Genomic DNA, 12,511 nt, shown 5'->3' on the forward strand with positions numbered 1-12,511 from the left:
TGTAGTTAGTTGTCAGAGGATGTACCGTGCGATCAAGAACCAAACAAAGGGGAGGATCAACCGAAGATTGGACACCTCAGTTTATATCATCGGAAGATTATTCACCCTAAACTAACCTAAACTTTAACCTAACACAAAAAATACATCTTACCTAACCTAACCCAACCTAACCTAACACAAAAATAACCTATCCTTACCTAACCTAACCCAACCTAACCGAACACCAAAATACCCTACCCTAACATTACCTGTTCCCCCTCACTCAAATAGTTTGTGGGAGGTTAATCTGAAGGTAAAAATAAACAGTTGTGTGTAAACTTCATGTGACCCACAGAATCAACTTCAGCGATCTCACTCAGAAGAAATACTTACCACAACAACCCCATGAGTTGCCATATATATTGTGTACCACCGAGGATCAGGGTTAAAAATTTGAGATACACGACACCACTTAGCATCTCTGACACCTCACTTGTGTTCAATATAGTTAAGATTACAGTACTGTATTTTGAAATGATAATAAGTGTTGCTATTATGTATTTTACTATATTACAGGATTTTGAAGAACAAACTTTGCTAGTCCAGGGAATTGATTTAGTATATATATAGTTGTTTAGTAAATGTAATTGTCATATAGCTGTATATATATTTTCATTGATTCAGCATGTATGTAGACAGTGCAGGTATACAAGTATGGATGGAGAAGGATTAAACTCACTATCACCAACCCACACTCCACCACTAATATGACAAACCCATACCACCATCATCACTACAACCAACCCATGCCCCACCACTACTATAACCAACCCATGCCCCACCACCACTACTACTACAACCAACCCATGCCCCTGCTGCACACGACCAACCCCTTTGCTGCCGGCAACCCATGCGCTACTACAGCAACCCATGCCCCACCACTACTACGGCCAGCCCATGCCCCACCACTACTACTACAACCAGCCCATGCCCGCCACTACCAACGTGCACGCTGCTGCTGGCCGGCCCATGCCCCCGCACTGCTACAACCAACCCATGCCCACCACCATCATCACTACAACCAACCCATGCCCCACCACCATCATCCCTACAGCGGCCAACCCATGCCCCATCACTACTACAACCCATGCCCTACGCACCTGCCCATTGCGTATTTCACCGTCGTCGCCGGCCGGCCTTCCACATCACTTCTGCCATTGGCCGTACCCACCACCACCACCTTTGCTACCGGCCCGTGCCGTCTTCCCTGCTGACATGCCGCCGTCATCCCTACAACCAACCCATGCCCCACCACCATCATCACTACAACCAACCCATGCCCCATCACAAGCCCTTGCCCCCACCACTACCACTAACCCATACCTTACCACCACCCTTAAAAGTAATAGTACTGTACTTTCAATGGTAGAATCAAAACACATTATAAAGATAAATACATTAATACAGTACAAAATCTCATTACAGAAGAGTATGACTATTTTACCCCACAAGTTGAAATTCAAGATTGATGTTTCAGACTGTAACTTGACTCAGCCATACATGTAGCACTGTATTTTTCTGTATTTTTTGAAGTATTGTAGACGTTCTTGTTGTGTTTTTAATTAATTTCTTACTTGTAATGTTGTGTTTTTCTTTAGTTTTTGTATTTTTCTATTGTGTCCTGTATTTTGCTGTAGTGTGTATTATACTAATTATTACATTGTGTTTTAGTTATCTATTTATGTAGCACTGTACTGTATTTTAAGGCTTTTAATACCATAAGCCCTTCAATAGTGTATTTAGACCTCTTGAACACCTGCTAACACCATGTCCTGTTGGCTGTCCTAGGCATGTGAATTCCATTATCAGGTTCAGTAGTTTGTTGGTTATAATGGTCTAATTAATACTACAATATGTTGTATGTAGAATTTGTATTACACTAATCATTACTACAGTATGTGATTTCTTTATCCTTTAAAAAGTACAGTTGAGTTGTATGTATTTTTGAACATCACATACACCAGTATCAAAGTCGTACTCTAATCGTTGGCGTGGGTGGGCGTTGTCTTGTTGTTAATAGCCATGTATAGTTATAGTGATATACCATGTTGCCTCTCCTGCTGCTGGTCCACAAACCCTAAGATTCAGACTTGTGAATCTGAAGCAGTAGACACATACATTATTTTCTCCACTGATGCTTCAGATTCATGAGTCTGAATCCCAGGGTTCATACAGCAGGAGGATGAGAGGTGATCGGTCATTTGTGCATTAAAATTATACCTAAGATATATCATAGTGCCTTTTGGTGGTGAGTTCTTATTGCATCAGTAGGGTGTGTACATGGTGTAGTATAGTGTATTATTTAGTACATTAACTCCATTGTGTGTTGGTGAGTTAGAACACTTGTCTGCTGCTGTGTTGGAGACCCTCTTGTGGTGGTGGTGGTGGTGGTAGTGCTGCTGTGGGGTTCCTTCACTGAACGCGAGTCACTTCAGAGGTCACGTCAGGGGTGTAAAGTTGGTATGATAGAAAGAGAAGGGTGTAGGTGAGGGTGTGAGTGTGTGGTTTGAACTGATAAGGTTATATGACAAGAGGAAAAATGGCAAAGAGGATAAGTAAGGTGGTGGTAGAGCAGTAATGTCTGTATCTGACTATTGTGTCCTGGGTTCAATCCCCACCTCAGGACAGATGTGAGAAGGGTGTTATCCAGTTTGACCATGAAGGATGATCCTCGCCAGCATTGTCTAGTCTAGTTCTTTGCAACAGTCCATGAAGAGTCGCGAGTTTGTTTACTTTTTCAAGCCGTGCATAGTAAATAAACACCGTGAACAGCGCATGTTAATTAACCCTATAGTTTCTGTCTTCTTTTTCCTTCTTGTACATCTATAGTGACTTGAAAACCTCAGTCTAATGTGTACTGTACTGTGTAGTCTAATGTGTACTGTACTGTGTAGTCTAATGTGTACTGTACTACTGTGTAGTCTAATGTGTACTGTACTGTGTAGTCTAATGTGTACTGTACTGTGTAGTCTAATGTGTACTGTACTGTGTAGTCTAATGTGTACTGTACTGTGTAGTCTAATGTGTACTGTACTGTGTAGTCTAATGTGTACTGTGTAGTCTAATGTGTACTGTACTGTGTAGTCTAATGTGTACTGTACTGTGTAGTCTAATGTGTACTGTACTGTGTAGTCTAATGTGTACTGTACTGTGTAGTCTAATGTGTACTGTACTGTGTAGTCTAATGTGTACTGTACTGTGTAGTCTAATGTGTACTGTACTGTGTAGTCTAATGTGTACTGTACTGTGTAGTCTAATGTGTACTGTACTGTGTAGTCTAATGTGTACTGTACTGTGTAGTCTAATGTGTACTGTACTGTGTAGTACTAATGTGTGTCTAATGTGTACTGTGTGTAGTCTAATGTGTACTGTACTGTGTAGTCTATGTGTACTGTAATGTGTACTGTACTGTGTGTCTAAGTCTAATGTGTATGTGTAGTCTAATGTGTACTGTACTGTGTAGTCTAATGTACTGTACTGTAGTCTGTGTAGTCTAATGTGTACTGTACTGTGTAGTCTAATGTGTACTGTACTGTGTAGTCTAATGTGTACTGTACTGTGTAGTCTAATGTGTACTGTACTGTGTAGTCTAATGTGTACTGTACTGTGTAGTCTAATGTGTACTGTACTGTGTAGCACCACACACTGCTTGCGGTCATGTAGAAAGTCTTCTATCCACGCTAGGACATTTCCCTGAATTCCATACCCTTCCAGTTTGATTTTCAGCCTTTTGTTGGGTACACTGTCGAAAGCCTTGGCAAAATCTAGGTATATACAGTATTGTTGATATTACCACACTGTTCCAGAGTATGGGTCCAAATATCCAATACCTTGAGCAATTGTGTTAAGCAGGAGCGTCCCGGCATAAAACCGTGTTGACAATCTTATACAAGGTTGTTTCGTAGTAGATGTTCCATCGCTGCATCTCTGATAATACTCTCAAGTACTTTACATATTATGCTGGTCAGGCTCACCGGTCTATAGTTGTTCGTGGAGTGTCGATCGCCCTTCTTGATGACAGGACTCACATAAGTTACTTTCTAATCACTGCCAAGACATGTTAGTGTTGTCCACCTGGGAAGATATTGGAGGCATAATGTGTAGTCTAATGGTAGACCCTGCTGCCATATGTGACCAAGTCCCAGGTTGATGATCTGACTTTCTGCCTCATTTACACACAGTTGCAGGGTCTCAATTGTTTCTCTTACTACTGACAACACAACATACATATATTGTTTCTCACTGTTGATCTTTTTTTTTTTTTTTCTTTATTATTATTATTATTGTTGTTGTTGTTGTTTTTGTTGTTATTATTGTTTTATTATTTTTATTTTTGTATTTCTTATTAGAAATTAAACTTATCTGAATTATTATTATTATTATTATTATTATTATTATGATCATTATTATTATTATTATTATTATTATTATTATTATTATTATTATTATTGTTATTATTATCATTATTAATATTATTATTATTATTATTATTGTTATTATTATTATTATTGTTATTATTATTATTATTATTATTATTATTGTTATTATTGTTATTATTATTATTATTGTTATTATTATTATTGTTATTATTATTATTGTTATTATTGTTATTATTATTATTATTATTATTAAATTTTCACCCCCCAGGCCCTGATGTGGGTCAGTGACCTGTGCCCGGGTGGGCTAATCCCCGTAAAAAAAAAAGTCTAGGATTATACCTGTACTGTACTTGGTATTTCTCAAAAGCTGGGGTCCATTTATAGGTTGATTTAAGAATAGCCAGTAAGTAAAAGGGAATAATTTCCAATTCTTCGCTCCATGACAATAACAATGACCCGCAAGATACCAAAATATTTCTTTGGATTTTTAAATAAAGTTTTCCAAGATTTGTGTTGTTATTCGGACGTGTCATTACTCAGGTGTCTGGTACTCAGGGTATTTACTGAAGTTTAATATTCAGTTTGTACTATGTTATACCTTAGTAGGGGGCCATAGCACATAACTGGTGTACTGTATGATGCCAGCCACGTCTTGTATTACAGCTGGTGTCATTTATATAACACTAAGAACATCTAGCTGACACAGAAAGTAATGGGGATAGGAACAGGTTAAATCTTCAAGTCGTATTCTAGTTACAATCTCTGACCTTGAGAACATCACAAGGCAGTTATTTGTATCACTGACTGCTGGCTCATCTTTACTCCAGTAGGAGGCCTTGAGGTCTATGGGTCGACCATCTACCCATATCCAGAAGCCGTCAACCTCTTGGTCTGTGCCGCCAATCCAGTAAGTATTGTATAATTCTGGTGAGAGAGAGAGAGAGAATTATTGAGATATAATGTGTTCAGGGAGTCCTTGCTTATGAGAAGGTTCCTGTTCATAACTCAATCTGTTCCTAGGTCAGAACAGTGTTAATTCCATAAGTTAGGTTCAGTTAAAGAACAACTCTGCCCATACAAAACAATTAAAATGTCCCGTACATAACAAATAATGCTCATACTGTACATTAAGTGCTGTTAAACAATGTAAAGTACAGTATTGTAATGTAAAAAAATACAATTTTACTGTATTTACCTTGACCCCTGAAGCTGGCTTTCTCATTGGTCCTCAGTCCATATTATTTTTATCTTCACTGATCTGCTCGTTAGCCGCTTGGGTTTGTCACGTCTCTGTTACGCACTGTTGGCAAGTACTGGTCATGCACTGGCTCCTGAATGTACCTGAACCTGCTCCAGTGTTGGTCAAGTCTGGTCTTGAAACAGCTCACACTCGGTGCCGTCACAACACTCTCTGGCAGATTGTTCCAAGAGTTCACAACTTTCACTCCAAAAAAGTTACCCCTCACAGTTATCTGGACTTGTGGCTTCTTCAACCTTGAGCTGTGACCCCTTGTGGGGCGAGCGTCTGCCAGCTTAAGATATGGACACTCAACTAAGTAGAGCCCCTTGAGATGTTTATACACCTCAATTAAGTCCCCCTTGCCCACCTGTAGTATAAGCTAGGCAAGTTCAGGCATTTTAATCTCGGTGGATAGCTGAGGAGCTAGAGTGCAGGCACCAGTCTGGTGGCCCTCCTTTGGACATTTTCAACCAACTGACAGTCCCCGGTGTATCTCGGGGACCAGACGGGGTGACAGTACTCCAGATGGGGAAGCACTTCACTCCTGAAGATTGTTACGAGGGACGGACCGTCTAGATATCTGAACGACCTTATAAGACCCAATAATTTATTTGCCTGATTTACCTTCTAACAATGGCCCGAGAACTTCAGCTCATTGTCAACATACACACCTCGGTCTTTCTCACATTCAGTCTATTAATACAGTTTCTTCATCCCATTAGGACATATGATACGCCTCCTTACACTTAGTGACATTGAATCTCAGCAGCCATTTCTTCGACCATTCTTGAAGCTCACAGAGATCTTTTTCCTCCTCTTCACAGTCTGCTTGGGTCTTCATTTCTCTAAATAACTTGTCGTCATCGGCAAACATTTGTATGGAGGAGTGTACAACGTCAGGCATGTCATTTATGAAACAAACAAACAACAGCGGACCCAATACACTGCCTTGTGGTACCCCGCTTGTCACGGGTACACATAACGATTTCATACCATTAATCACCACACACACTGCTTGCGGTCATGCAGAAAGTCACCGATCCAGGCTAAGATACTTCCCCGAATTCCGTACCCTTCCGGCTTGATTCTCAGCCTGTCATGGGGTATGCTGTTAAAAGCCTTGGCAAAATCTAGGTATATATTGTTGATATTACCTCCCTGTTCCAGAAGTTGGGTCCAAACATCCAGTACCTTTAGTAATTGTGTTAAGCAGGAGAGCCCCGGCATAAAACCGTGTTGGCTATCCTTTACAAGGATGTTTTGTAGTAGATGTTGCATCATGGCATCTCTTATAATGCTCTCAAATACTTTCCATGCTATGGTCAGGCTCACCGGTCTATAGTTATTTGTGGGATGATGATCATCCTTCTTGAAAGTAGGACTCACATAAGCCACTTTCCAATCACTGGGGACCTATTGCTCATTGAGGCATTTACAGAACAGGATCTTCAGGGGCTCAGCAAGCTCGTTGCACAACTCTCTTGGCACTCTGGGATGCACCATGTCAGGGCCAGGACTCTTATGAACCTTTAGCCTTGACAGTTTATTTCTTATAACCTCTTCTGAGAACACAATGTGGGTCAGCGCTGTGTGAAACCATTTGTCCTCAATTGCAGGAAGATTGTTCACATCCTTTCTTGTGAACACAGAGGAAAAGAAACTGTTCAACGCCTCTGCCTTGTCCTGGTCACAATCTGTGTAGCTATCATCTTCAAGCCTCGGGTCTGGTACACCTACTTTTGTTTTTAATTTCGAATTTGCGTAGCAGTAAAATGCCTTTGGGTTTGACTTGACCTCATTCGCAGTCCGCCTGTGGAACTCTTTTTCAGCCCTTCTACACTCTGACTTTGCTTGGTTCCTGGGTCTCTTGTCCTGCTCATCATTTGTCCTAATCCACATCTCTAATTTCTAAGTTTTCTTCTTAACTTTGTCTCCCACCACATTGTTCATGTGCAGTGGTCTCTTTGTATTCCTGGAGACACTGGGTTTGGTCTTGGGTATATATTTCTTGATCAAATGGGTCACTTTACTTGCTATGATATTCAACATAGTGTCTGCGTTCTTATACCTTAGTAAGTCAGGCCAGTGGATACCTCTCATCCTGTTGTAATTTCCCTTGTACTATTTGCCCCTTGACCTGGTTTTGTCATGAACCAAGTAACAGTTAAAACTGAAGGACAGCATTACGTGGTGACTGGTGCCAACTGGGGCTGGATGTTCCAGCTTGGCCACCATGCCCTCTTCGTTAGTTATGATGAGGTCTAGTGACTTGGGTGTTTGCTCCCCTCTAATGTGCCGGGTTTTTAACATGTTGGAACAGAAAATTATCTCTCAGAGTTTCTACAAAAAGAGTAGCAGGGTTATTTAAGTCCTTTGGCGTGAACTCATTTCTCCAGTCGATGTCGCCAAAGTTAAAGTCCCCCATGATAAGGAGATGGCTTGGGTTGAGCATTGCTGCGTTGTCTATTAAGGCTCTTAAGTTCCTTTGGTTTGGTAAGCTACAGTTTGGGGATCTGTAGATACATGTGACAATAAGTAAGTACCCTCCCTTTAATTTAATTTTGCACCACTAGGATCCTTCTAAAACATCCTCTCCCTGTACCCTCGCCTGGCTGGCTCTAAGGTCTTGCCTGGCATAGATTACCTCACTCCTCTTGCAAGTTTCTTGAGAAAGGTACATAAATAAGTCATATCTGTCTTTACATGTATTGAATTCACATTCCTCCGGGTTGATTCTCTTGTTCTTGTACAACATTTCTACAACTCCAACTATATCTGGTTGGTGTACCTTCAGTAGTGTTTCAAACTCCTCTCTCTTATCAAGGAATGTGTCAGTATTAGTGTACATGACATTCAAGCCAGAATTTGTTCTCGGTAACGTCTCTGAACTTGGTTGTGACTCCGGCTCCCTCCTTTCTCAGCAGCTGGACCGTTTGATAAATATTTATAATTTTGTGGAGTGTGGTCAGAGATGGGGGGAGGTGGAGTGGATGGGGGTGTCCCGCTGTCCCCTTGTTCTGTGCTGGCTCTCTTGCTTCCACTACCTTCCCTTTGTATGTAAACCATGCAAGTCCATCCCTGTTCCTCATCAAATTCCTCCTATTCTGCTTCAAGCACCACAGGAGTTTTTGTGCTGTTCCCTCTGTTTTACTGTGAGATCTGGGCGTATGAATATATTCCGGAATGCCTCGCTCCTCGCTAAGATTTTTTGCCTGCCGAATAACATCCCATTTCTTATCCTCACTCACTAGTGTGGCTGTTCCTGCTTTTGTTCTAGCTCTCTTGTATCCTGAGGAGGGGGGAGGCTGACATTTTTAGAACCAGATAAAAGTTTCTCCATTTCAACAATATATCCAACTCCTCCACTTGGTAATAATTGTAGATTTCATTGGGGCTGACCCCTTAACATGTTCATGAATTCTGACTTTGTCTTTAAGAATTGTTCCAATGGTGGACCCGTTTAGCTGCAGCCACCTAACAATATCATTTGGACTCACTCTTTTCGCTTGGTTTTATAATGTCCAGATTTATTTGAAGTGTTATAAAGTGCCTCTTGTTGGCAGGTGTACCATCACTGCTACTACCACCACTCTTATGGTTACCAGTCGTGATGAGGGTTTGTAAAAAGTAAAATTCAGAGCAGCAAAGTTCCGAGTAAAACACGAAAAAGGCTGCACGAACCAGTGGACTCTTTGTTGTTGTTGCTGAACTGCCAAGTGCGGCCGGAGGCCATAAGTCGAAACTGATTTTTGTGATGATTATATGGGACTTCATGCATAAGTGAAGCTGTACATATGTCGGGGACCCACTGTACTGTATATGAGTTTAGGTTGTTTATGGTGAACAAATGGTGCGGCTAAGTTATTAATGGTGTGGACGACTGTGTAGGTCACATCTTGACCCAAGACAAAACACATCATCAACAGGTCTAACTGTGACACTGACAGAGAAAAGCTCATGTTTTGTTGACATTAAATTTTCATCTTCACTGGTGGATCATGTAACTAACTTGTTTGTATATGTATTTTGTTTAAGTATGTGTGGCTGTGTGTACAGTATTTACATAATAAAAGGCGTACCATACTGATGCATGTGGCTGAAGACGTGATGGTAGTCGCAATCGATCTGGTCGAACACTGCCAAGTCTGCGCGATGGTTGGCACTCAGAGACCGGCAGTACTTTCGAGCCTCTTGGTAGCTTAGTAGCAGGTCGGAGAAATAGTAACAAGATTCCCCAATTTGTATGAAGGGATCTTGACATTCGGCTGCCAAAGAAAAACACAACAAATTAGATACATTATGATATTTTGACAATTTAATGTTTATCTGTTGGTGGTATAGTTGGCACCAAGACCACAAATGACACCATCACAATTTTAGTCTTTATGGATCGCTCCAAGACTGGCTCCTCAGATAATTTCACAATGGTTAAGCTTCAGGTGAGCAATTAGAGGGTTATTATTCAGATAAATCATAAATAAAACTACAGTACATTACAAATGGTGTCGTTCGTGGAATCATTTACATCCCTGACCTGTGTATAAGATGCTTAAACTGTGAATGAAAGCTGTTGGAATTCTGCTCTGAATGCTGATAGGTTATTCACTCACCTGACATGTGAATGACTCAAGCTACAGGTAAGCATTATTAAACCTGAAAAGTTAATAAGTTTGCTTAAATATGAAAGATACCATTAAGGATATTTTATGGGGATATATATTGCACTTAAATAAGAAATACCTGTATTAAATGTAGTTCATGATATCATTAATTTGTCTAATGGTCAATTCAGCTGTTATGTTAAGTATTAAAAGCTATAGATGGACATTTCATTTAGTCTGAAAGATAATTCAGTTTGTTGAAATTTTGAGCAGAATGAAAACTTGTATCTGGTGAGTTTTGTGTTTAGGAATGATGGAAGTACTGTACGTAATTTTAACAATATTGTTTTAGATTATTGATCATCTATTGTTTGGGACCAATGATCTGTGAAGGTTCTAGATAGGTCGTGAACTGTCTTGGCTGTGGCTGGAACAACACACACACACACACACACACACACACACTCACACTCACACTCACACTCACTCACTCACTCAACTTACCATAACTATTAACTACGACACAGCTGAGAAGAAGAACTGTGAGTGTGAAGTTGATCATGTCTTCAGCTGAACAATGACTGGATGGTGATGGTAGTAGTACAATTCTGTATTATTCAATTGAACTCGTTAACTGGCAGTGTAAAAGGCAGCGATACAGCACCTCTTGACACAGCTAATGGATGTTGTGTGTGATTGTGGGCAATCTGGCCAATACTAAATACCTGGGAGGTGAGAAACTGACAGATGTTTACAAGAGTCTGTTTGGCCCTGCCACTCCCCCTGCTATACCCCAACGCCCTACCAGCCTTACTACACCGGGATCTATTCAGCAAAACATTCTAGTGATTAGTGAACGATTGATTACGGAGCAGTGTTCCTATAGTGCACTTAAGGAACTTTCTCAGCAAAGCATTCAAGTCATCAGTGCAATGAGTGATTATCATACAGTGCTCGATAGTGCACCCCAAGGAAAAGTCAGACAGTGGGCACTTTATCGGTCACTTTTAAAGTGCCAGTGACAAGGACCACCGCGGTGTTTACATATATCGTGAAAACTGTGTTGGCGACCCCAAGCACCAGGGACAAAGACCCACGGTCTTTACGACTGACAAATATTAGCAGATGTCTACCAGTGTCAGTGGCCCTCAAAGTGCCGTCAGTGACAAACTCTTCCGTCCGCCCACAACAGATATCAACAGATGGCCACCAATCACTTACTCCCGACGCACTCTGTACCATCTAAAGCGTGGGAACGGTTATCCTGATGGCAGTGTTATCGCGCGACTCAAGTCACTGAACATATTCCACGCGCGTAGCCGTAGACAAGGCCGTCATACACATAAGCCCATTAGAACCGTAACCTCCACTAGGAAACCGGAGAAACCCACCCCTGTCAGACCATACCACCACACTGAAGTTCCACGGATATGGTATGATCTCCCGTTTTTACTGCTATCCAACGTCACTTCCCTAGCTAACAAGTTCGACGAGCTGGCAACTACAGTCAGGTCAGCTGCCGCGAGCATCGTTGCCATATGTGAGGCTTGGCAAATTGTGCCTGAAACGTGTCATATTGAGGGATATCAACTCTTTCATCACCTTCGTTCACATAGACGCGGAGGGGGCGTTGCCCTCTTCTGTCAAGATGACCTACGCCCGTCACGCCTGGATGTTCAAGTCCCAGCAGATGTGGAAGCATTATGGGTACGTGTCGTGCTACGGGCCCACCCGCGCAACACTGCTTCCATCATAATCTGTGTGGCATACCATCCGCCTCGCTCACCCACCAGAGACACTCTTATCAATCATCTCATCACCACCTCAGACCACCTCAGAGTTAGGTACCCATGTGCCAAGTTAGTATTATGTGGGGATTTTAATGAAATTGACACCACTGATATCCAGGACCAGCTATCACTATCACAAGTTGTGACCTTCCCCACACACGGTCAAAATACCCTTGACCTTATCTTAACTGACTTAGCGGACCAGTACCAACCACCTCAACCAATGCCTCCTATCGGGTGTAGCACACACTTATCAGTGCTCTGGTCCCCAGCTGCCACTCCCACTCAAGTACAGAGACCCTACATCAAGACCTACAGGCCGATTACTGACTCTGCACTGCGCCTCTTCGGGCAGTGGATAGTTCACCATCCCTGGACTGAAGTACTTAGCGTGGATGACGTGGAAACCAAATGGATAAATTATACCAACACCACCACGGAAGCCCACCACCACTTCTTCCC

The 12,511-nt window shown here is 41.6% G+C and overlaps 1 protein-coding gene across 1 annotated transcript; it reads right to left on the reverse strand.

Moving 5' to 3' along the window:
* Positions 1–4,826: 4,826 nt before the first annotated feature.
* Positions 4,827–10,965, reverse strand: LOC121877688 (perlucin-like). Its single transcript, XM_042383514.1, has 3 exons — positions 10,764–10,965; positions 9,738–9,923; positions 4,827–5,342 (listed from the first exon to the last, which is right to left on the reverse strand). Exons 1-3 carry the CDS (start codon positions 10,819–10,821, stop codon positions 5,092–5,094), a joined length of 495 nt encoding a protein of 164 aa, XP_042239448.1. The 5' UTR covers positions 10,822–10,965; the 3' UTR covers positions 4,827–5,091.
* Between the last annotated feature and the right edge of the window lie 1,546 nt (positions 10,966–12,511).

The sequence above is a fragment of the Homarus americanus genome, unplaced genomic scaffold, assembly GCF_018991925.1.
Source record: "Homarus americanus isolate GMGI-L3 unplaced genomic scaffold, GMGI_Hamer_2.0 scaffold21300, whole genome shotgun sequence".
NCBI classification, from domain to species: Eukaryota; Metazoa; Arthropoda; class Malacostraca; order Decapoda; family Nephropidae; genus Homarus; species Homarus americanus.